This window comes from Crinia signifera, chromosome 2 (genome assembly GCF_055691185.1).
Source record: "Crinia signifera chromosome 2, ASM5569118v1, whole genome shotgun sequence".
NCBI classification, from domain to species: domain Eukaryota; kingdom Metazoa; phylum Chordata; class Amphibia; order Anura; family Myobatrachidae; genus Crinia; species Crinia signifera.
Window position 1 is genome coordinate 197,242,306 of NC_139218.1, and position 27,174 is coordinate 197,269,479.

Below are 27,174 nucleotides of genomic sequence, written 5' to 3' on the forward strand. Positions count from 1 at the left end.
AGAGGAATACATTTTGGCCACAGTGCTCGATCCTCGGTTTAAAGCGTATGTTGTGTCTCTGTTTCCGGCGGACACAAGTCTACAAAGGTGCAAAGACCTGCTGGTCAGGAGATTGTCATCTGAAGGGGACCGTGACATGGCCCCAGCTCCTCCTTCATTTTCTCCCCCACCTGTGCCTGTGAGGAAACAGCTGCGATTTCCCACACAACCCGCTGGCGGGGATGCAGGGCAGGCAGGAGGGAGTTTGGACATCTGGTCTGGACTCAAGGACCTGCCAACGATTGCTGACATGTCTACTGTCGGTGCATTGGATGCTGTCAACATTGAAAAAATGGTGGATGATTACTTTGGTGACAGCATCCAAGTAGACATGTCAGACAGTCCTTACCTGTACTGGCAGGAAAAAAAGGCAGTTTGGAAACCCCTGTACAAACTGGCTCTATTTTACCTGAGTTGTCCCCCCTCCAGTGTGTACTCCGAAAGAGTATTCAGTGCAGCGGGGAACCTGGTCAGTGAGCGGCGAAGGAGGTTGCTCCCGAAAAATGTTGAGAAAATGATGTTTATAAAAATGAATTATCACTTATTCAATGAAGAGCAGGAATTGCCTCCAGAGATTATAACGGGACCTGTGATTGTGGAGTCCAGTGGGGACGAATTGATAATCTCTGAGAATGAGGAAGTACACACTGAAGGGGGCGAGGAATCAGAGGAGGAGGAGGAGGAGGATGATGATGATGATGATGAGTGACGATGACATCTTGTTACTGTAGAGCCAGTTTATACAGGGAGATATTATGAATTGTTTTATTTTTTTGTGGGGGCCCAAACAAACCAATCATTTCAGCCACAGTTTTGTAGGCCCTGTCGCTGAAATGTTTGGTTTGTTAAAGTGTGCATGTCCTATTTTCGCAACATAAGGGTGGGTGGGAGGGCCCAAGGACAATTCCATCTTGCATCACCATTCATTATTCCTACTGCTGAGAGTCATTCATATGTGGGACTTGTCTTTTCAATGCATACAACTGTTTGCATTCCACTTGATTGCTGCACCTTCATGGGTGAGAATGTGATCTCCCTGACCTGGGGGACTCAGGGCTGGGGCAGGAAGGCTCAATTACACTTCTTTTTTTGGGCGGCTAACCTTTTTTTACCTGTCTGGTCTGGTGCCCACTGCTGAGAGTCATTTTTAATGAGGGTATTGTCTTTCAAATGCATATAGCTGTTTGCATTCCACCTCATTGCTGCACCTTCATGGGTGAGAATGTGATCTCCTTGACCTGGAGGAGTCAGGACTGTTGCCGGAAGGCTCAATTACACTTATTTTTGGCCGGCTACACTTTTTTTTACCTGTCTGGTCTGGTGCCCACTGCTGACAGTCATTTTTAATGAGGGTATTGTCTTTCAAATGCATATAGCTGTTTGCATTCCACCTCATTGCTGCACCTTCATGGGTGAGAATGTGATCTCCTTGACCTGGAGGAGTCAGGACTGTTGCCGGAAGGCTCAATTACACTTATTTTTGGCCGGCTACACTTTTTTTTACCTGTCTGGTCTGGTGCCCACTGCTGACAGTCATTTTTAATGAGGGTATTGTCTTTCAAATGCATATAGCTGTTTGCATTCCACCTCATTGCTGCACCTTCATGGGTGAGAATGTGATCTCCTTGACCTGGAGGAGTCAGGACTGTTGCCGGAAGGCTCAATTACACTTATTTTTGGCCGGCTACACTTTTTTTTACCTGTCTGGTCTGGTGCCCACTGCTGACAGTCATTTTTAATGAGGGTATTGTCTTTCAAATGCATATAGCTGTTTGCATTCCACCTCATTGCTGCACCTTCATGGGTGAGAATGTGATCTCCTTGACCTGGAGGAGTCAGGACTGTTGCCGGAAGGCTCAATTACACTTATTTTTGGCCGGCTACACTTTTTTTTACCTGTCTGGTCTGGTGCCCACTGCTGACAGTCATTTTTAATGAGGGTATTGTCTTTCAAATGCATATAGCTGTTTGCATTCCACCTCATTGCTGCACCTTCATGGGTGAGAATGTGATCTCCCTGACCTGGGGGACTCAGGGCTGGGGCAGGAAGGCTCAATTACACTTCTTTTTTTGGGCGGCTAACCTTTTTTTACCTGTCTGGTCTGGTGCCCACTGCTGAGAGTCATTTTTAATGCACATCAGGGTCAGGATCAGGCACATCATAATTAATAATCAATCAATCATAATCAATCAATCATAATCAATCAATCTATCATAATCAATCAATCATAATCAGAATCAAGCCTGGGCGGCTGCAATTAAAGTTCTTTGTGGGCGGCTAAAGTTTTTTTTAGTTTTCCAGTTACTGCAGTTTTATACATAGCTTGGTTTTTGTAAGTTGAAGACTTGTCAGTGCAATTTTCTTTTACAATATCCTTTATCTTTGCATGGACTTTGTGTATTTGGTTAGCATTCTGAGGTGTACACTGACTGCCTTCACCTTGAGCATGATCAGTTTCTGAAGCGGCAAAAATCCTTTTGTTTTGAAGATAGTCACTTTCTTTGCCGTTAGTTGTACAGGCTGACCTACTAACAGACACAGTTGCTTCGGAACAAGTTGTTGGAAATTTTTTAGGAGATAAAGCTGTACAAACCTTCTGGCCCCCCTTTTCAATTTTTAATTGATTTGCAAACATTTTGTAGTATTTGTCATATGTGCATAGCCTTTTAGAGAGAACTGCTTTTTCCTCATCAGATAACCTTTGTAATGATTTGACCTTCGCATCTCTCTCCTTTTTATTTAATGACAAGAACGATGAATACTTCTTTAATTTCTTCATCAACTGTTCTTTATTCATGAAATGGTCCGATAAAGCCTTTCCTCAAAACTTAAGTAAAGTTATGTTTCCTTGATAATACTTTCACAGCTCACAAAATTCTCATCACTGGCTTCCTTTTCTTTGCCACTTGATACCTTGTTTTCACAATAAAGATTGATTTATTTTTGATGACCAGTTGGGTACAATTAGTTACACATCTTTTTGGGCGGCTAAACTTTTTTGGGGGAGGCTGCATTTAAACTTCTTTGGGGGCGGCTGCAATTAAACTTCTTTGGGGCACAGGGGCACAGGGGGTATCCTGTAGTGGGCTGCCACACATTTTTTTAAATATGGATCTTTCAGCACAGAGACAAACTGCACATCAGGGTCAGGATCAGCCAGGTTGTTAAACGGGGTTTCGACCACTGTTGGAGCACTCCTCTTAAAGTAATCTTTTCACGAGCGTCCATCACTTTGATAGGCTTGTCTCCTGCCATGATCTGTTGCTTATTCGAATTCAGCATTTCACGGGCGTCCTGCACTTTACCCCTTATGCGGAAGCGAGCATCTTTGGCCACCAACTTTTCACGGGCATCTTTTATCCCTAGTTTTTGGCGTGCATCAGTCACACCAATTTTCTGACGAGCATCAAATGTTCTCTGAAAACTGGTGGCAAGTGGACGATTGTTCACAGATGGTTGGAGTCTGGATCTCACGTTTCCTATACCTCCCCTGTTACTGACCCTGCGGTACATCCCGGTGCCCACGGACATTCCCCGTTTCCTGATCAGTTCATCCAGCGACACGTCGGCCATATTCCTCCAACCACACAGCTGCTATATCTAATTTGATAAAAATAAAAATAATACTTGTGCTGTGTGGGACTGTAAAAAAGAATTCCATGCTGCTTGTGCACTGACGTCTGCCACTGAGTGCCACGGCCGAACAGTACCTAATAAGAAAATTAATTATTATAAATTCTGCTGGTGCACAATACTAGTATTGCTGACGTATCTACCTGTCTTGTGCCTAGTACTACTGTCTTATCTACCTGTCTGGTGCCTAGTACTGCCATATCTACCGTCTGGTCTGGGGCTCACTGCCTAATACTGCCGTATCTACCTGTCTGATCTGGGGCTCACTGCCTAATACTGCTGTACCTGTCTGGTCAGGGGCTCACTGCCTAATTTTTTTTGGAGCCTTGAGACTTTTAGGGATGCTGTACTAGCCGACACCTTTAGGTGGACTCTGGTCTGTCTTGTATCAAGCACAGTGGTCTCATGTGCATGAGATTGTTCTCTGTCCTCTTTTAAAATTGTGTCACCATCTTTATGGGTGAGAATGTGATCTCCCTGACTTGGGGGAGTCAGGGCTGGGGCAGGAAGGGTACAGGCTGAGTGGGGGTAGGGCACCCTTGTACTCTGCTGCTTTTGCCGGCTCCGGCCGGTAGCGTCTCCCTGGTGTCTCCCTGGTGTCCCTGGTGTCTCCTCCGGCACAGTTTCATTTCACCTCTGACCTCTCCTTTTGCGCTCCTGTGCCAGTGCCCCTGTAACTGTGTGGTGCAAAATAGTACCTGAATCTGGAGCTGATTACGGCGGCAGCTTCTGGATTCCTCACGGCTTCCCTCTTGCCTCCCTCATGATGCTGGCTGCTGGCTCTCTCTGTGTGCGCTGCTGTCCATCACCGCCGGGTCTCCTGCACGGAAACGCTGCCCGGCTCTCTCCTCTCTAGCGGGTCTCACTTCTGCACGCTTCCAGGCTGCGCACTCTGCTGCTCTCCTCTCTGTGGATCTTTAGGGTGCCCAGCCTGTCTTCTCTCTCTAAGCACGTGTCATCCTCTCTCACGCTGCTGCAAACCCTCCTCCGGCACAGTTTCATTTCACCTCTGACCTCTCCTTTTGCGCTCCTGTGCCAGTGCCCCTGTAACTGTGTGGTGCAAAATAGTACCTGAATCTGGAGCTGATTACGGCGGCAGCTTCTGGATTCCTCACGGCTTCCCTCTTGCCTCCCTCATGATGCTGGCTGCTGGCTCTCTCTGTGTGCGCTGCTGTCCATCACCGCCGGGTCTCCTGCACGGAAACGCTGCCCGGCTCTCTCCTCTCTAGCGGGTCTCACTTCTGCACGCTTCCAGGCTGCGCACTCTGCTGCTCTCCTCTCTGTGGATCTTTAGGGTGCCCAGCCTGTCTTCTCTCTCTAAGCACGTGTCATCCTCTCTCACGCTGCTGCAAACCCTCCTCCGGCACAGTTTCATTTCACCTCTGACCTCTCCTTTTGCGCTCCTGTGCCAGTGCCCCTGTAACAGTGTGGTGCAAAATAGTACCTGAATCTGGAGCTGATTACGGCGGCAGCTTCTGGATTCCTCACGGCTTCTTCCGGAGAACCTGTGGCAGGGAATGGCACAACCCAAGGAGAACCCACAAAAGACAAGGCTACTACGGCTAGCAGCAACAAATATTTATTTAAAGGAGATATGTAAATGGGTTGCTGCAATACACTCACGTACTTATGCAAAACAGTCACTTTATATCATTCAGTAATTAAAGCTATAACTAATCAATGACCAGATTAAAGAGAGAACGATTACGCAATAAATTACATCACAACAATAACAATATGACAGAATAATATTACGTCACAACATGTCCGCCAAGTGGCGCTATGCACCCTATATACACTGCGCGGTAGTCCCTGGTGCAAAACAACACAGTTCCTGAATTTGAATAACGGTCCCGCGAAGGAAATCCTCACAAGGTGATTAGGCCATAACTTAGTGTGCACACTACTTTTATGTATAACAAAAGTGATCAAAAATCCTCTCTAAGAGGGGCAGGCAGATTCCCATCCCTTAGGGCAATCTCCTGTATCAGAGGCAAACAGGCAGTCCTGTTAGTGGGGGTATCCAACACCCCAGTACCTGAACAATCAGCTGCAGTTGCCAGCTCCTGCTGGTCACGACTCCTGGCTGGCCACTGCCTGTCTTGGGTGCTGTGTGGTCCTCTGGGTGACTCCCAGATGGGCGGCAATGTCCCTCTCTGCCTAGTTCCGTGCTGTAGGTCTCTGCAGTCACTCCTACTGGGCTCTATCTCCCTTCACATGCTGCTCACCCCTTCTTCTGGTCAGCAGTGCTGGCTGTCATTAACTGCTGGGTCCTTGCTCCCAGTGCCTGGTCTCAGATGTGTGCTTCTCTCTGCACAGCATCTCTGTCTGCATGCTTCCTGGCTCAGGATACAAGCTCTTCACCCCTCTGCACACTTTCTCTCTCTCTCACACACTGCTGCTGGGATCACCTCTGACCTCCCAGCTTCCTGTCTCATGTGCAGGGGAGCTGGGACACTAGGACACTAGCTGAGTCTGTTAACCCCTCACAGACCTGCAGCTTCCACAAGCAAAGGAGGTTTTCCTCTGAGCAGCATTGGCTGCAATTAAAATCTCTTTGGGGGCACAAGAGTACACCAGGGGTGGACTGCCACACTCCCTGGGCAGCCAATCAGGGGGGTGTCAGGCTCCCTGCACGTGGACTGAGCTGGGGCTGTTTAACCCCTCACATCCCTGCAGTTTTCCTCTGAGCAGCATTGGCTGCAATTAAACTTCTTTGGGGGCACTCCAGGGGCACAGGGGGTATCCTGTAGTGGGCTGCCACACAAGCCCATTCACATTTTTTGAAATATGGCTATCCACAGGTTGTTCAGTCTGCCATTTGAGATTGGGATCTTTCAGCACAGAGACAAACTGCACATCAGGGTCAGGATCAACCAGGTTGTTAAACGGGGTTTCGACCATGAATCAATCACATCAAAAAATTAATTAATAATCAATCAATCATAATCACAATCAAGCCAGATAGGGGTCTTGTTAAATATTAAACTGACCAAAACAGATACACACACAACTAATACTGCCTCATCTACCTGTCTGGTCTAGTGCCCACTGCCTAGTACTACCGTATCTACCGTCTGGTGCCTAGTACTTCCTAGTACTGCCTTATCTACCGGTCTTGTGCCTAGTACTGCAGTATCTACCGTGTGGTGTCTAGTACTGCTTCATCTACCTGTCTGGTCTGGTGCCTACTGCTGAGAGTCATTCGTATGAGGGACTTGTCTTTTAAATGCATACAACTGATTGCATTCCACTAATGAGAGTAATTGATTGCTGCACCAATCGCCCACTGCTCCTCGGCTGCACTGTGTAAACAGTGCACAATCAAGCCAGATAGGGGTCTTGGTGCTTGTTTTGAGGTTGTAGCAGGGGAGTGCAGCTACGAGTCGTAACACCTTGAGAGAAGATCAGTACTTCTCTTACGGCAAAGGACATCCTCCTCGACAGAGCGCACAGCTTCACAAGGGACGCATGTGAAGCAGTGAGCAAAGGGAACACCCGCCTAGCGAGCCAGATCACCTGAATCCACCCTAGCGATCAATAGAGTTACAGAAGTCGCAGCCAGATAGAACTCTTCCAGCTGCCACCTAGTCATTGATTAGCCCCCTCCACTCCACCCATTAGGCAATGATTGACGAGACGAATGGTAATAATAAATAATAAATGAATCACCAAATTAAAAATCAGATGAAATTAATTATAAAAATAATCATAATCATAATCAAGACAGATAGGGGTCTTATGAAATATTAAACTGACCAAAACAGATACACACTCTGCACCATCGAGCAGGTGATCACTGACATGCCAGGTGCAACGGTCTTTAGCACCCTGAATGCCAAGTGTGGGTTTTGGCAGATCCCTCTGGACAGAGCCTCTTCCATGCTTACTGCCTTCATGACCCCTATTGGGTGCTACGTCTTCCTACGCATGCCCTATGGCATCACCACGGGCAGCGAAGTTTTCCAGCGCTGCATGGAGCAACAGTTCGCTGGCTCTCCCTTTGACATCATCGCTGTCTGCATCCTCCTTATCTGCACAGCCGGGTCCATCAGTTACTGCCACTGCTGCAACCAATGCTAGTGATGGTTACGCATGCCCTATGGCATCACCACGGGCAGCGAAGTTTTCCAGCGCTGCATGGAGCAACAGTTCGCTGGCTCTCCCTTTGACATCATCGCTGTCAGCTTCCTCCTTATCTGCACAGCCGGGTCCGTTAGTTACTGCCACTGCTGCAACCAATGCTAGTGATGGTTTACATTACATTACATCTTCCATCTGCCACCTTAAAATTGATTAGCCCACTCCCCTACACCCATTAGGCAATGATTTAAGAGACGACTGGTAATAATAAATGAATAATAATCACAAAATTAAACAATCAGATTACATTATCACACAATCAAGCCAGATAGGGGTCTTGTTGGATGTTAAAGTGATCGAAACAGTTACACACTTGCAGACAAACTCTGTGCTGCACAAAATGCCCACCGCTCCTTGGCTGCACATGGTAAACAGTGCATGATCAAGCCAGATAGGTATCTTTTATGGGCCTATTTTTTTAAACTGCCATCATGTCTGCCGCTGCAGTGCCACTCTTACATGAGCCACGTGTTTGTGCCGCACACTTGTGTGGCTTAGCATAGTTATCCAGCTACCTCAGTGCAAACTTTGGCAATAAAAACAATATTGTGAGGTGTGAGGTGTTCAGAATACACTGGAAATGAGTGTAAATGAATGTTATTGAGGTCAATATAGTGTAGGAGCAAAAAAAACACAAAATTCTGCAATTTTTGCTGTTTTTAGGCTTTTTTAACAAAAAAATCAGAACCCAAAACCCAAATAAATCCAAACACAAAACACTTAGGAGGTGTTTTGCCAAAACCCATTAGAACCCAAAACCTCAAGGTAATCAGAACCCAAAACCCAAAACCCAAAACCCGAAAAGTGGCCGGTGCACATCTCTACTAGAAAGCGGCATTAGTGTGCCTTGAGGACCATGGTTGGGAGATATTGCTCTAGCAGTATTAATAAATTGTAAGTTTGTAGGTGAATGGACACACCTGTAAGAAGAATGAATGGGGTCTAAAGGATCTCTGCAAAGAAATGGTGCATACACGCTAGACAATATAGTAGACGATATGCACGATAACAACAATCGTTATTGATATTTTCATACACAATATACTATATTGTTAACGATGCACGCTCCGGCAGGTCATTTAGCTATGTCCTCTATGTCCTCTATTGTACATGCAGACTAAAGGAGGATTTTGCTAGCAAGAGCCCTGCGGAATGCAGCATGGCCACTGCTCCCCCCTCCCCTCGCCGTCGTTTGTCACGCCCGGCATCGGCAAGTGTGTATGCACTCTCTGATTTCGCCATCCCCGCTGTGTCCCGCCAAGAACAAGGTTATTGGGTAGATAGAGAGAGATAAAGTGTACAGAGATAAAATATCAACCAACAGCTCTTAACTGTCATTTTTCAAACAGCATGTAACATGGCAGTTGATTGGCTGGTAATCTCGTTCCACTTTAACTCTTTCCTGTACATCAGTTCTCAAATTCCTATAAGAAATACAATTGGTCAGTGGTTCCATTATCTTGTGAGGAAATGGTTGTTACTTGCTATTACAGTACAACAAAGTTACCAGCTATTTAATAACACTAAAAAGAAGTGTGTTGTCGGTCTCTGGCTTGACATGAATTTGGCGGCAAGTGGTAGTTGGTGTGTGTGGTTTGGAAAGGGTTAGTTAGCTGGCCAGAAGGCTGGGCTGTGTTCATTTAGTTCCTCTGAGCAGTGCAGTAGTTTGTGGCTGAACAAATTACATCTGGACAGAGGGAGGGAACAGAGGAGGGATTCACTGTAATTCCCAGTCTGCCCTCTGCACAACCAAACAGCAATACATCACTATGTTACCCACAACTTGAAAAGAAGGTTCCTGTATAACACAGCAGAGAAGACAAAGTTTTCATTGCAACTGTACCTGATAAGAAGAACAAGCTGGAAGATAATACACAGCACAGCATGGAGTAGCATAAAGTATTACACATAACTTTACAATACAATAGGCATCCAAGCAGTGACATCCAGGCTGGGAGACTGGTGGAAGAGCACATTTGAATGGTAAGTGTATGGAAATTAGAGAGGGGGTTTATGCTGTTGTTCTTTACTCATAAAAACTAACTTTTAACCTAACAGAGTTTGGTGTTTAATCTTTAACCCCGTGTATGAAAGTCAGAGTGTAGATTCTTAACTGAATGCATCTAGAGGAGCAGACAGTAGTAATTCATGAGCTGGTATTTACTGTTAAACAACAGGGGTCAGATATCATTGGTTCCTGATCCCAATTAAACTTCCTGCCATTTAGTGTACAGAGTTTAGCGCTTGCTTTAATGGGACAGAATTGTGCATTTGGGCAGAAAATAAGGACAACTGTTGCACATTAATACAAAAAAAGCAAAAATGTGGAGAAACTTGTCATTAAAGCTTACACTTTTTAAAGTTTTTGGCAGCTCTGTGTATATAAAAAATGAGTTATTATCAATGCATGTATGTTGCAACTATTCTATGAAACATGCAAAATGATATTCCTTAAATGTAATAATTGCAGGATTGCCCCTTTCATTGTGCTGTATGGGATAAGTTGCTTGAACTATGGTTTCTGTACTGTACAGATAGTAAGTACTTCAACTGCATAAAGAATTGGATAGTGTAGTCACATGGAGAGATATTCTGTAAAGCAGAAATGCGGTAAAAACCGCATTTCTGTATGCAGTAACCCTCCTCCGCAGTGGCAGCGCTGCGGAGGGAATCGCCAGCAAAAGTTGGCGATTACCTGCAGAAGCCTATGGGCTTCTTACCGCAGCATTGTGTGAGGGATCGTCATGGATCCCTCCCAGCATGCCCTGCGACCGGCGCCATTCTCTGCGCATGCGTAGATGGACTCCCGGGTCTCAGACCCGGAAGTCCAGCGCCAGAGCCGCATCGCAAGGGACAGCTCTTATAGCAAAAGCTGTCCCTTGCGTTAATGATCGCATATGTTAGAGCATATGCGATCATTAACAATGCGAAGCCTGGCGGAGGGGGGCAATATATCTTAGAGCATTCCGCCAATGATCTTTTTCTGCGATGAGTAATATACATACTGCAAATGGTTTATCATTTGATACCCACAAACTTGCAATTCCTTGTATTGGAGTAAAAGTGCAATTCATAAAAAATGTATGGATAAAAGTGTTAAAAACACATAAATAAACCACAAATCTAATGTTTATGTGTTAGTAATCATTTTATCAGCAACTAGTTATATTAACCCATTCACACTAGTCTTTTTTCCCGGGTTGGTCCTGGGAAAAACCCGGGTATAGAGCTGGTGTGAATGGGTCCCGGGCCAAAATCCCGTGAGCCATGCCTTGGCATTTCAACCATGGTAGCTACCAGGGCTGCTCCCATGATCTTCCCGGGGTATGCTGCGGTGTAAATGGGTAACCCGGGTCCAGAGACCCAGGTCAAGTTGAAAGTATGGAGGAGGCAGCGCTGTCAGCTCCTAGCACTGCCTCATCCCTGCCCCTCAACGTCGCTCCACCCCACCCCCGCGTGCCATCTCTGACCCGACAATAAGTCGAGTCACACGTGTGAGCTTGCAGACCGCAAATGCCGGGTCGCTCCTGGAATGGACCTGTGTCCTAATCCCGGGAATGACCCCAACATTTGTGGTATGAATGAGGTATAAGGGAGCTCTAATTGATTATTATCAAAGCCCTGCACTGGTACTTGTTTCCTAGCACGGCGCCCATCGCATCGTATACCATGAGCCTTACAATGGTATGCAATACAATTTACAATTGTATACCATTGTATATGGCATACAATGGCATACAATGCGATGGTATATGATTTTAAATTGTATAAGCACCCTTATGGGTGTTTTCAATGTTAAATTGCCCCCCCTATAAGATTATTAATTGTATAAGCACTGTAGTGGGTCCTTACAATGTTAAAAGCACCCCCAGGCCACCCCCCGTATCAACGCCAACCCGAAGCGCAGCGAGCGCAGCGAACCCGCGAGGGGCGGCAGTACACGCCCTCCGACCTTTTCATACCCCCACTATCCACATCGGCGTGGAGTTCATTTTAGATAGTGTGGCGTGCGCAGCGAGCCACCGGGCCCGAAGCGTGGCGAGCGCAGCGAGCCCCGTGAGGGGACGCGGAATACATGTAAAGTACTACGAGTCCCTTCGCGGGGCCTGCTGCGCTCGCCACACTATCTAAAATCAACTCCATGCCGACGTGGGTAGTGGGGGTATGAAAAGGTCAGAGGACGCGTACCGCCGCCGCTCGCCACGCTTTGGGTTGGCGTTCATAGTGGGGGTGGCGTGGGGGTGCATTTGCGTTCATAGTGGGGGTGGCGTGGGGGTGCATTTACTTATACAATTAAAAATTGTATAGGGGGCCAAAATCGCATTGCATGCGGCTATATGGTATGCGATGCGATACAATGCATAAGATGCCAAACTAATTATTCTCTCTTTTTGTTTTGGTTTATTGGGGCTGACAACCCCATTGCTAAGTGGCAGCTCTTGGCGAGGCACCCTTGGAAGCGCCTGTCTGTGCACCCTAGGGAGCACACTGCACCTCTTTCTTTTTACCCCTGCACTTATTGCATGCTTTCATCACAATATACAGTAGGAACCGTATATCTTGTGTCGCAAGTTTATGAGTACGGAGTGTTTATCTGTTTCTTCATAACATTCTGCCACTGGTACTGGGAAAGTTTTATAACACCTGGTTTCTGGCAACTAACAGCTGTAATGTGCCAGGAAGGGGAAAAGTGGACACTCCCAGCTGTCAGTCTTTCATGACATATGGGAACATAGGATTTCCAGACAGCTGCAAGGAGTGCAAAAACAATTGTCACATGCAGCACTGTCTCACACACAGGTAATCTGCCAATTCATGAACAGACAAATGGCCGCTTTCTTATAGTTTAGCGCTGCAGAATTATATGCATTGCAGTTATTTAAAATTTAAAAAAAGTATACATCATTTTGTACTGTGAGGTAACTTATGCTCAGAGCTTTATTGGACTGTGGGCAGAAAAGAACATAATGGAAAAGAGGAAGAGATTTTATAGTGGTGAAAACTTGTTTCCTGTATGGCATTATTACTGTGATATGAACTATGAGCGTTATGGCTAAACAATGGACACAGTCACCACATAGCAGTGCTGTGTATGGGAGAGGAAAGCACTACGTGTTACTAGCTGGGGCCTCAGATGACTTGGGGCCTTAGGTAGGGTTGTTAATGAAAAACATAATTTGAAATATGCGGAAAACAGAAACAAATTTTGTCCCTCACAACATGAACATGAAGCTCATCACATTGTACCTAGGGATGACATAAATACAATTTAGTATTAATTGCAGAGATAAGCGGGTCTGGATCTCCGGGATCCGACAGATTCAAATATGGTGATCCGAGTCAGGATCCGAGTTGGCTCGGGAGTTCCCGCCTGAATTCCGGACCGAAAACGAGGCAAAACGTCATCATCGCGCTGTCTGATTCTCACGGGATCTGGATTCTATATAAGACGCACGCGCGCCCCGCCATCTTCACTCCATTATAGGAGAGGGAAGAGGGTGGTTGGGATCTATGCTCCGTGCTCTGTGCCCCGTGCCCTATGCCCTATGCCCTGCTCTGTGATTTATTTAGTGACTGATTTTGTATTTTGTTGTAAACTAGGTGCTGCAGTGTCTATAATACAAGGGCCTGTGTCCAGTGTACAGGGGCTGTGTCCAGTGTACAGGGGCTGTGTACAGGGGCTGTGTCCAGTGTCCAGGGGCTGTGTCCATTGTCCAGGGGCTGTGTCCATTGTCCAGGGGCTGTGTCCAGGGTGACAGGCTGTATCCAGTGTCCAGTGTAACGGGCTGTGTCCAGTGTGAGGGCATATATATCTAGTGTCCAGTGTGACGGACTATATCCAGTGTCCAGTGTAACGGGCTGTGTCCAGTGTCCAGTGTGACAACATATATCCATTGTCCAGTGTGACGGCATATATCTAGTGTCCAGTGTGAGGGCATATATATCTAGTGTCCAGTGTGAGGGCATTTATATCTAGTGTCCAGTGTGACGGGCTATATCCAGTGTCCAGTGTAACGGGCTGTGTCCAGTGTAAAGTAAGAGAAATAAATAAAAGTAATAAATAAAATAAAAACACATTATTAAACTGACACCCTGTCTGTCGCTGCAGTGCCTCTTTGCTTCCAAGATGTGCCAGGTTGTAAGTGTAAGGTCCACATGTATGTGATGCCCACTGCTGTCGCTTAGCTTAAGGTGGCCATACATCAGAAAGATATTGTACCCAATCATACAATCTCAATTGATTGTAAGATGGATTGTATGCAGATTGTGCGCACATCTTGTGTACACAAATCATACAATCAATCATCAGATGGATTGTATGACTGATTGTATGATGGATTGTATGCAGATTGTGTGCACATCTTGTGTACACAATCATACAGCAGATGGATTGTATGACTGATTGTAAGATGGATTGTGTGTAGATTGTGTGTCCAAAAACCACCAAGGACTGCCAGGGATTTCAAGGGAAATTGTACACAATCATGAGCACAATCGATCTTAAGATCGATCTTTCTGATGTATGGCCAGCTTTAGTCATCCAGCTACCTCGGTATAATCTTTTGGCCCAACTACAGTAAATGGAAACAATTTTGTGAGCTGTGAAGTGTTCAAAATTGACTAGAAATGAGTGGAGACTAAGGTTATTGAGGTCAATAATAATTTAGGGGCAAAAACAGGCCCAAATTCTGTTATTTTAGCCATTTTTAGCATTTTTTCATAAAAATCCAGATCCAAAACCAAAACCCGCAAGGGTGGTTTTGCCAAAACCAATCCAGATCCAAAACACGAAGGGAGATCCAGATCCAAAACCAAAACCCGAAAAAGTGGCTGCCGCACATCTCTAATTAATTGTATATTTATTTTACATTTGGTTTATAGGTGCTATCAGTGTTAGACTAGGAACCACTGGGGAAGGAAGTTATAGGGGCCCACTTTAGGGGTGTGGTCATTCTCCAGAAGGGGTGTGGCCATCTGCCACAGAAGTTTGGCTAACCATTAGATAGAAAATACTAATGTAAATATTGCTAGTACATGCATGATAATGTACTAGATTAATAACAGCAATTCGGTGTAGAAGATAAACCATAATCCTGAAGAGTATATGGTAACATATTATTACTATTTGATATTTATGTGGCGCGACAAGGGTTCCGCAGCCACTAACAATGCATAAATGCGCAGAAACAAGAAAATAACAAATTACAATACAGGTCAATTTAGGACAAGTAAATGGTAAATAAAGACAGTTGCATCAGGGAACAGGACACAAGTAGTTATTAGGGTGTCTGATCCCTATAATTGGAGGTGGGCCCCCAGACAGTGGTGTCCACTGTGGGTTTCCCATGTTCCCCTGTGGGCCAGTCCAACACTAGGTGCCATGAAAAATATTCTGATGCTCTAGGGCTCCTTGATTCAACATTTTATTTAGAAACCACTAGTATAATGTATCTAAGTTATTTTTTTAAAGTGATAATTAAAGTAATGTGTAGGAAGTTCACTATTAGTAAAGTGTAGAATGGCAAGCATATTACATACAGTATGTGTTATTAGTCCTTTCAGAGTTCAGTGTCTAATTTTCTCTTGACCACGGAAGCCACCTCTCATTTAAGGTACTGCATTCAAATCAGGTACACTGTATGATTATGTCTGGCAAGAACAGTGTTTCTCTGAGCCAAAAGACTGATTGTCTATTATATTTACCTAACACAATGTGCCAATAAGTTTCGCACTTATGTTCCGTTGACATTTAGATATCTGACGGTCATTCATGTGTGGATGAAAAATGTTCATTCATCAACTTTGCATGTGTGTTCGTTTATACACTTTCTCATTATTTGATTTATTTATTATTTATTACCAGTTTTTATATAGCGCACACATATTCCGCAGCGTTTTACAGACAATATTTGAACATTCACATCAGTCCCTGCCCCAGTGGAGCTTACAGTCTATGGGGGGATGTTCTAACATCCGCGCCCCCTTACCGCTGCCCATCGCCGGCTACCGCAAACATAATTATCGCATATGATCTAACATATGCGGTAATTATGACAAAAGACAGCTCTTGCGTTAAGAGCTGTCTTTTGCTGTGACCCGGCGATGAGCGGCGGGTCCCGGCAGCTCCCCCCTCCCTCTCTTACCTGGCCTGGATGCTTCTGCTGCAGGGGGGGGGGGGGGGGCTGTCTCTCCTAGTCCTTCCTGCACCCGGAGAGGATCACAGTGCAGGGAGGTGGATGTCACAGGTCCAGGCAGCACAGCTCTGTGCTGCCCGGACACAGGTGAGGGGGGTCGGTGCGGGGGTCGCGTTAGAAGCCCATAGGCCATTGTGGTAACCTGGCGGGGATGCTTAGAGCATCCGAAAATGGGGTTTTTACCACGTTTTTAGTTTAGAGAATCTCCCCCTCAATTCCCTACCACACCTTCAGACACACGTTTATTCTAGGGTTCATTTTGTTAGGAGCCAATTAACCTACCAGAATATTTTTGGATTGTGGTAGGAAACCGGAGTACTCGGCTTAAACCCACACAAGTACGGGGAGAATATTCAAACTCCGCACAGTTAGGGCCATGGTGGGAATTGAACCCATGACCTCAATGCTGTGAGACAGTAATGCTAACAATTACATTGTTTGTGCTGGGTACACAATATAAGATATTTGCAAACCATATGCGTGATAATGATATCGTTAACGATATTATCATGCAAATCATTTAGTGTGTACCCTCTATATTGTTAATGGTGTGCTTTCCCGCAGTTGGTAGTTGGTCATTAACGATCCCCCCTGTCGTTTGAACATGCAGTAAAATATGACTACTGTATATCATCAGGGACTGTATGTTCAGCGGGGGCCCGGATGACATCACTGAATAATATCGTTCTGTGTTTTAGTGCTAAATCATTTGTCTGGCCGCACCACCGATATCAGTAATGATATCAACGGTGCCGTGAATCACTCACTGTATAACCAACTTTGGGCCTTATATTGGTTCATTCTTTCTGACAAATTCCTTCTTAGATGGACAAAACCATGTGCACTGCAGGGGGGGCAGATGTAACATGTGCAGAGAGAATTAGATTTGGGTGAGTAATTTTGTTTCTGTGCAGGGAAAATACTGACTGCTTTATTTTTACACTGCAATATAGATCTCACTTTGAAGTAAAACCCCACCCAAATCTAATTCTCTCTGCACATGTTACATCTGCCCCACCTGCAGTGCACATGGTTTTGCCCATCTAAGAAGGATTTTGTCAGAAAGAATGAACCAAAATAAGGCCCTTTATGCTCTGAGCTTTAAAAAATAAAATGCATTAAGAAGTATTATCTCGCAAAACTTATCATTATGGGGATTGCAGGGGGGCACCAGCCTACACAGTATTTAAGGATTCTTCCCACAGTGGCATACCCTCCAACATGACCCATTCCATTAGGTACAAAATGCTCTGTTCCTGGACTTCCCTGCCAGTGGCAGTTACAGATGGGAGCCTGCAGCACAGTCCAATATTCAAAAAGGGGAGCCACACCGAACATCACTGTCCTGAACTCAATGACAGTTGATGTAACTCCCCTCTTTGAATATTGGACTGTGCTGGAGCCCCACCTCTGTAACTGCCACTTTTGTCAGCTTTAGTGAAAAGTGCAAGGCAAACATCGGCCATTGTAAACAACTAACCTGCTAAATGCACAGGCATATAAAGTGTCTGACTTTTTAACGTGGGTAACACATATCAGCATATAAATAACAATATAACACCCTAAAAACCCTACCTCCCCCCGCCCCCCTAAATGAAAAATGTGCACTTAAAACAGCAATAAAATTTAAAACTGCCTATTGCAATTGCCTGTATACAGGGTATTCAGGTGAGGGTGGTGGCGGGTTAGGAGGGTCATAGTAGGGACCTCTGGAATACGGCTGGTAGCTATGCTCAGGGACAGTAGGGCCTAGGTTAGCTGGGTGCATGTTGTTACCCACAAAGCGAGGCAGGATGTGTTCCAGGAACTGGAATTGACGGTCTTGGTAGCTGTGCAAGATGCGCTCTTGGTGACCCATTATCTGCGTTATGAAGGTCTGCTGCAGCTCTCTTTCCGCCTCGATGAAACGGGGTTGCCGGGCATCCTCCTGTCGCTGCATGTTGTTGTCCATATCGCGCAGTTCTTCACAGAGAACCCTGGTCATTTCCTGTGCCGCGAGCTCTACTTTGGTGACTTTGCGTTTCCGCGGTGGAACTCTATATACTGCAAGGAGAGTAAAAGAAGGAGAAAAAGGCATAAGAAAAAGCAGTGGTGTGATCGTATGTGTTTGTGGCCTCCTCCCACCTACACTTGATACACTCTGCGACACCAAACTTTGCGGCGGACGGTTATGGTGGCGTATAGTGCAGCATTACTGTGTATTGGAATGCAAGTGCTTAGGACATTAAAGCAAGGACAAATACTTACTATTGGTGCGCATCACAGGGAGAGCTTTCTGGGGTGTTGCGGGCACATCACACTCATGGATGGTGTCAGCATCTGCACTGGTGCCGGATATGCTGTCATCTGCATGGTTAACGGAGGAGTTTAAATCGGGGTCATCTGTGACTAGTATCGGTGATGTTTGGCCAGAATGGGTACTGTCCATGGACTGATTGTCAACATCAACCACTGTTGAGAGAGTGGCCGAGCTGGAGGATGACAGGCTGATGGGGTCACTCAGCGCAAGGGTTTCCAAAACATAGCTCATAAAAGATCCAATCTTGCCTTGCAGCCCCGCTCTTATTCCGATTGCGGTAATGTATGCGGTTGAATTGTTTCTACAGCCCCTTCAGCTTGTTCACCACTTACTGCTGGCTGCGGACGAAGCCCCGCAATGCCAGGACCTTCGCAATGTTGTGGTATATCTGGGCATCCTTCACAGTGCCTGTAATTTGGTGCCAGATCTCCTTTTCCCCTCTAATGCTTAATAGCTCCCTCACCTCATTGTTTGTCCAAGACATGGCAGCCACACTTGCAGGGGTTAAAACGCACTTTTGGTCACACTTGCAAGGGTTAAAAACGCACTTTTGGCCTCTGTGGTGCAACAGCACATGCACTCTGTCTTCCTGCACGCTGTATGCTGCCTCTGGGCATGTCTGTGAGCGTCCAGCACAACAGGAAGTTGCCCTGCTAGCAAATCAGCATCAGCTGACATCAGCAGAGGCAACACGGGAAGCACGGACATGTCCCCGCACCTTTCACACCAGCCAGTAGTCCGGGAAGGACCCAGGAGCAACCCTGCTACCTAGCAGGGTTGGATTGCCGGCAAATTAGCCAGGGATTTTGTTCCCGGGAACCTTTCACACCAGCGCTAGTACCGGGTTATTCCCGGACCCAACCTGGGAATTTAGGCTGGTATGAAAGGGGTATTACAGGGAGATTGTAAATAAGTGCACAGTTGACTCAGTTAATCATATATATGACTTCAGTTAATATATATATATATATATATATCTGCAGTTTACATTTCTTCTTGTTTAATTTTTGCTTGCCTGATTTTAAATCTCAACTAGGGGTGGCAAAAGGCGGTATGGTTGGTACAGTTAATCCGGGCACAGGCCTGTCTGGGGTACCGAAGGAGCAATGCCCAAATTTTCTTTTGCACATTCTTAACAATGCATTGTAGAGTAGATGTACAGTATGAAGCAGTGATAAGGGAGAAGTGAGCCAGTTTTTATGCAAGGGGTCCACAAGATGGAAATTAGTAGAAGTCGTCTTGTGGACCCCTTGCATAAAAACACCACCGAGTTTGTTTGAATGCAGACACAAAGTCTGCCTGGACTTCACCCCCCAGCTGGGTATTACACCGGACTCCTTTGTGGTCCTTTCTCCTTACATCAGTATAACATCAGCGCTTTCTACTGGGTGCCAGACAGTTTCCCGACAGTCGGGATCCCAACATTCAAAACCCCGACACTCGGGGTCCAGACGGCCACCGGCTATTCTCCCTCGTGGGGGTCCACCACCCGCATAGAGGGAGAATAGAATAGGGGGTGAGCGTAGCGAGCCACCGTGCCCGCAAGGGGCTTTGTTGCGCTTGCCCCGCTGTCTGAGTCTGGCCAGTCGGGAACACAACGTCGGCTAATGACTGTCGGGATCCCGACTGTCGGGACCATATACCACACCCGTTCTACTTCTTTTTCTTTGTATTACATATATTATTGGGGAGCTACACATCCCCATCTGAACAGCTGCTAATTGATTGCATCAAGGTCCATTCTTTTTCCCTTTTTTATATATATGTTTTGCCAATTTGATTGCTTTTCTTGCTTTTGGTACAAACATGAATCAGACCCTCTGAACAGAGCATGAAAGCAGATGTATGTGTATTGCAGAGGCAGCAAGAGGGAAGCTGTATTGTTTATGGGAGTGTCAGCCAATATCTCAGACTTGGAAGGAAGTTACAGGGATGTATTTTAGGACACGCAGGAAACCAGGTCACTGCTGGTGGGGATGTGATTCACTAATCGCTGTGTTATAAGCAGGTGACACCCTGTTGCACTGCTTACTCCTCTTATTGGCCAACCAATGTCTTTATTGCATACAAAAGCAAAGCATAACTGATGTTTGAAATGGACCTACATTTTTTCTTTATATTCTATAATATTATATTATATATACACTGCTCAAAAACATAAAGGGAACACTTAAACAACACAATGTAAGTCCAAGTCAATCACACTTCTGTGAAATCACACTGTCCATTTAGGAAGCAACACTGATTGACAATACATTTTTGCATGCTGTTGTGCAAATGGAATAGACAACAGGTGGAAATTATAGGCAATTAGCAAGACACCCCCAATAAATGAGTTGTTCTGCAGGTGGTGACCAGATGTTTTGGTCACTTTTGAAAGCTGGCGGTGCTTTCACTCTAGAGGAGACTGAGTCTACAACCCACGGTGGCTCAGGTAGTGCAGCTCATCCAGGATGGCACATCAATGCAAGCTGTGGCAAGAAGGTTTGCTGTGTCTATTAGCATAGTGTCCAGAGAATGGAGGCGCTACCAGGAGACAGGCCAGTACATCAGGAGACGTGGAGGAGGCCGTAGGTGGGCAACAACCCAGCAGCAGGACCGCCTTTGTGCAAGGAGGAACAGGAGGAGCACTGCCAGAGCCCTGCAAAATGACCTCCAGCAGGCCACAAATGTGCATGTGTCTACTCAAACGGTCAGAAACAGACTCCATGAGGGTGGTATGAGGGCCCAACATCCACAGGTGGGGGTTGTGCTTACAGCCCAACACCATGCAGGACGTTTGACATTTGCCAGAGAACAACAAAATTGGCAAATTCGCCACTGGCGCCCTGTGCTTTTCACACTGAGCACGTGACAGACGTAACAGAGTCTGGGGGCACCAAAGAGAACATTCTGCTGCCTGCAACATCCTCCAGCAAGACCAGTTTGGCAGTGGGTCAGTAATGGTGTGGGGTGGCATTTCTTTGGTGGGCCGCACAGCCCGCCATGTGTTCGCTAGAGGTAGCCTGACTGCCATTAGGTACCAAGATGAGATCCTCAGATCCCTTGTAAGACCATATGCTGGTGCGGTTGGCCCTGGGTTCCTCCTAATGCAAGACAATGCTAGACCTCATGTGGCTGGAGTGTGTCAGCAGTTCCTGCAAGACGAAGGCATTGATGCAATTGACTGGCCCGCCCGTTCCCCAGACCTGAATCCAATTGAGCACATCTGGGATATCATGTCTAGCTCCATCCACACATGCCACGTTGCACTACAGACTGTCCAGGAGTTGGCGGATGCTTTAGTCCAGGTCTGGGAGGAGATCCCTCAGGAGATCATTCGCCACCTCATCAGGAGCATGCCTAGGTGTTTTAGAGAGGTCATACAGGCACGTGGAGTCCACACACACTAATGAGCCTCATTTTGACTTGTTTTAGAGACATTACATCAAAGTTGGATCAGCCTGTAGTGTGTTTTTCCACTTTAATTTTGAGTGTGACTCCAAATCCAGATCTCCCCCCGGGTTTTAATAAGAATATTTCATTCATTCAGATCTAGAATGTGTTATGTTAGTGTTCCCTTTATTTTTTTGAGCAGGGTATTATAAGGATATAACAGACTATTGCTTTTACATTAAACATAGTAATTTGAAATAATTAAAGAGAGGTTATAAAATGCGCTATTAATTGAGGGATCTATGAAGTTCATTTTCTTTAAAGATGACAGGAAATTTACTAAGATGGTGGTTCTATTTTACATGGGATGTTGCTATGGCCAACCAATTAGAGTCTATTTATTTATTTAGCACCTTCTAGAAGATAATAGGTAGTATCTGATTGGTTGCCCACAGCAACTTTATATCTGAAATACATACCTCCCAACTTTTTAGCATTGAGAATCGGGACACCCACATGGACCTGACATGCATGTTCCAGAAAAGGGGCATAGCTTCACAGAAATGTCAGTGACAGCGAAGCCACACCCCATTTTGCCACTGGGGGAGCATGGCCAGTGTTCTGAGAGCCCCTGGCCATGCCTCCTGTCCCTTTGTCTCCTGTGAATGGACTCCATGTCCATCAAAATTTGAAAGGTGACTAAGCAATAATGCTATAATTTATAATGCAGCCAGATATCCAGTTTGTCACTACAGTATATTAACAAGTACACCATTGCAAGCTTCTATCTTTTCTTTGCAGCCTTGGGGCAGGTAGTTGGCAGAGGTATAATATCGAAGAGTGTGGGATGTACTGAGCTGACAATAGGAGGCTGACGTATTCCTCACCTGTCAGGGGTCAACTCAGGAGACCATGGGCCTAATTCAGACCTGATTGTTGCTGAGCAAATTACATTGATAATCACAGCGGGTGATTAGCAATGCACTGTGCATGCCGCAATGCGCGTGTGCGACACTAAGCAGCTATGAAATACTCTTTTATTTCTTCGCTAGCTGTTCACGAGGGGATTGACAGAGGAAGCCAGCTTTTGGGGGTGCTAATCAGACAATATCTAGGCATCCTTAATAAATGCAGGCGTGCCAGGATAAACGTAGACATGACTAGGGAAAACGCAGGCATGCCCAAGCGTTATAGGGGTGGGTCTGTGATGTCGGCTTTGGATTCCATCAGCCGCCGAGTAAGTCCAGAGCTACTCAGAGCTTGCGATCAGTGGTGACACCATTCGATGGTGAGCACTGCATGAATGATTTTAGACATATTCACATCGCCACGTATAGATGTGCAGCCATACGCATCTATTCATGCACAACAAGCACATCTATTCGCAAGGCAGGATTTCACTCTGTCGGAGTGGCATTTACCTGATCTGGATCCAGCAACCTTGGCTCAAATCGCGTGCGATACATTGTATGCAATAGGACTGCATTCAGTGTATTGTACAGTATGTGATCCTGCTACCCGGGAAGCAGCCAGGGAGTTCAAGGGAAATCATATGCCAGGGCTCGACAAACTCTGGGGGCCAGGTTGCCACAGAGACCAGATTTTGCTTCCTGGCAACCATATTTTTTTTTTAAAGGAAGCAGAATCTGGTTGTGGCTGGATGGGCTTGTGGTAACAGCTGGACAGAGCAGTCGTCAAAGAGCATGTTAACCCCTGGCAGACAGGTAACCCCCTGGTAGAGCAGGTTAACCCCATAGCAAAAAGCATTTACCTGTGGCAGAGCATGTTGACCCCTGGGAGAGCATGTAACCTCATTGGCAACGAGCATGTTAACCCCTGGCAGGGCATGTTAACCCCTGTCATTAAGCATGAAACCCATAGCAACTGGCATGTAGGTAAGCAGAACTTATGTGGCGTGATATGTAATTACGGCATGTGGTATTATATGTAATGGGCATTACAATGTGTGGCATAATGTGTAATGAGCATTATGATGATTGGTATAATGTGTAATGGAATCTGCTGCGCTATATAAGAAACTGTAAATAAATAAATAAGTGTATGGGGCCATAAGAAGGGCAGTAATGCATTCTAAATAAGGTAAAGCAAAGCTTCATCTACAAGATCTCAATGATGTATAATTTATATTAGGCGCATTAAACACCAGCAATGTGACTAAACTCTTGTAGCTGATAATTCAGACATTAGCTATTATTGCTACAACAAATAGCAAGCATAAACATTAATCTAAAACTAGGGCAAAAAATTGTTATGGGACTAACACAATACAATAATACCAATATTCAGCCATTAATAACATACAACGCTGAGGCCGATGGAGTGGTGGTGCACATGTAAATATAGACCTGAAACTAGTTTGCAAGCAACTCTCCTTAGCTGACAGATCACATGGTATTAGCCATACTTTCCTACCCTCCCGAAATGGCCGGGAGGCTTCCGAAAATCGAGTCCAACTCCTGGGCCCCTGGGAAGTGTGTGTGTGTGTGTGTGGGTGTGTGTGTGCGAATGCCATTCCCCAAACCTCAAAGATGACCGCGGCTCTAGCTGTATATAAGGTAAACATTACAGGTCATTATCTTGAATAGAAATGTTTGCTTGGCAATTTTTACACCAATTTCAACAAATGTACTTGACGCTCAAAGGGTTAAGTCTCTTTAAGGCATATAGAACTCTTATCCTCACACCTTGCTATTTGTGTATACTGCAGAGGTTGAATTAACACCAGCTGCACATTCAGTCTATATAGGGATAAACTGTTCTGCTTAGTAATATGAGTCTCTAAAGAGATTAGTAGGACTTGCTAGTCCCCTTGGTAACATTGCTTTCCTGGAGGCCTCCAAAGCCTAGACTCTGTCAGGATTCATTCTCCTAGGCACAAAGTATCTCTCTACATATATTGCAGACTGTAGTTTGGCCTAATGATCAACAATGGGAGATTACTCTCCTAACTTCCTTCTCTACCAAGGATGGATGCTCCAAAGATACTCCCCATCATTCCTAGCTGCTGAGACTGCTGGTATATTGTATTACAGCACCAGCCAATTGCCGCAATCTTTGCTACTGCATCTCTGGTTTTCAGAGTCTCAAAGCTACCTGTCTACAAGTTGTACATGCAAAGCTTCAAGATAAACTACGGAGAGTCTCGGAAATCCAAAATAGCAGGAGAAAAGTCTCCCATATCTGAAATGCTTTCTCCGTAGAAAGAGCAACTTTTTTGGAAGTTATAATTAAAATAAAAGTAGACATAATGACTGCTTCCGATATGTACATTGAACTTGCAGTGAATTCAGTTCATAAATATCACAGAGTACATTTTCTGTAATATTGGATAGGTCGCTTAATGTGTTCGTGTTGAACTCAAACATTTTTGGGAACCTAAAAGCTTGAATGAATGTGATCCCACCTCATATACACTGGCTATCCTGAATACTCAAATTAAAGACAACCACCGTCCTCAGTGGCAGACAATGAGGTGGAATATGTTTAATTATATAAATGAAATCAACGTTGACCTGCTCTCTTCCAGCCTTTCATAGTGATGCTGGTAGTGTGTGTGTGTGTGTGTGTGTGTGATACTACTCCTGGGTTAGCAGGCTCATTTCAAAGTGGAAAAAAAACTAGTTGTAGAGCAATGTAACAAAACATTAAAACATCTTTCTTTACTCCTTGTTAGGTCTTAAATCCTATACAATGGATACGGGCAAGAAGGAGATGGAGTTCCTGAGTAACAGCATAGCAGCATACGCTCACATTAGAGGTACAGTATTCCGCTCCCTTACAGTTATGCAGCATGTATATACTGTACTTAAAATGTATTAATTTTTTTATTTGAGTTTTTGATATTGTTGTTGTTTCTCCTCCAGATAACCCAGAATCGTTCGGACTCTATTTTGTCCTTGGGGTGTGCTTTGGACTGATTTTAACACTCTGCATGCTGGTGATCCGTATTTCTTGTAAACCGCGGACTCCCAGCCTTCCTTCAAAACCAAAGAACAGTCCGCCTAAAGATTGTTTGAAGGAACCTCTGTCTGTGCTGAGGGACGAAGAAGATCCAGACAGTGATGACAATGAGGAAACTTTCATCTTGACTCCCGTGACAGACACATCGCTGGGAAACCAGCCTTGTTTGGATGGTACAATGACAGTAAATGTGTTCACATCAGCAGAAGAGCTGGAGAGAGCCCAGAGACTGGAGGAACGCGAGCGAATAATTCGAGAGATATGGCGAAATGGCCAGCCTGATATTCTTGGTACAGGAACAGGAACGATAGGTCGTGTACATTATTATTAGTAGATCTAGTGGAGAATTTCCTGATACAAGCAACTAAGTTTAAAAGAAATTTCAGTGCACAAATCAGATGGCCTGGTTATTGCTCTGCAGACACTGTATATATTTACATCAATAGATCAGCAGCAAGATGTGCTGACTATAGACCAGACTCTTGGCCACTTTGATGTACTCACTGATAATAGAAGTGTCAGTAGTTTATGTCTTACTAACAAGGCCGAAGGTAAACATGGTGAATGCCCAGTTTGGTGGATGCATCCATTTCCGAAGCAGGATGGATCGGTAATGGAGAGACTCATTTATACCTCGGTGAATAATAATCTGGTCTCTGCTAATTATAAGGAACTGTTTGAAAGTCCACTGCCCGTGCAGGTACCAGTTTGTGTCCCCTTCTGCCATACAAAGGAAACACAGCTTCTGTCTCTGAGTGAAGATCATCAGATTGATACATTTCCATTGCTTAAACTGGAACAACAACAAAAAAACTGTAGTTACCCAGGATGAGAGTACTCCCGAAAAATGGTTGTGAATACTTTTGTTACCTCCAGCTGAGAGTAAATGAGAGACACAATGTTTATCTTGACAAAAACTGCTGCCTTCCTACCCCATTCCAATATGTGTGCAATATGCAGATAAACATACAGGTACACATCATACGGATGTTGCTACAGGCTTCAGCATACACTACTATACACGCTATGGAAAATGTATGTAAGCTAAGCAATAAATAAATAAATATGAGGCACATTTGTATAACTTATAAATGTTTATACAAATGCAAACATAAACATGCAGCATCCATTGTATAGTGTACATTGTAAGTTATAGAGAAAACTCCAAAATCTGTCTGTGTTCCTGGATTTATGATGTGGCCAGCCTTGTGATGTCAGTTATAACTCTGGGCGAGGCTGCTGCATTCTGGATTAACTACAAACATGCTGGATTTTGTAGGACTGGATACAAATATATTCCGAATGCCTTATATGTATATGTCTGTTCCTTGCTTACAAATCTATTGCAGGCCTTCTGCAGCACACAGGGTTAACGTGTCTGCAATTTATTACAGGACTTTCTGGCCTCTTGGTTTAAAAACATCTGTTTTTCTTCTTGTTCCCCCACAGTGTGGGAACACTGGTGCTTTAAGTCTCATTCCTGACTCTCCCCCAAGGATAAAAGAACA

General features: G+C 45.2%; 1 protein-coding gene across 1 annotated transcript; it reads left to right on the plus strand.

Moving 5' to 3' along the window:
• The first annotated feature begins 9,535 nt into the window (after positions 1–9,535).
• On the plus strand, positions 9,536–26,928 carry EVA1B (eva-1 homolog B). The gene is made up of 3 exons (XM_083173545.1): positions 9,536–9,799; positions 25,380–25,463; positions 25,570–26,928. Exons 2-3 carry the CDS (start codon positions 25,397–25,399, stop codon positions 25,995–25,997), a joined length of 495 nt encoding a protein of 164 aa, XP_083029671.1. The 5' UTR covers positions 9,536–9,799; positions 25,380–25,396; the 3' UTR covers positions 25,998–26,928.
• Positions 26,929–27,174: the final 246 nt, after the last annotated feature.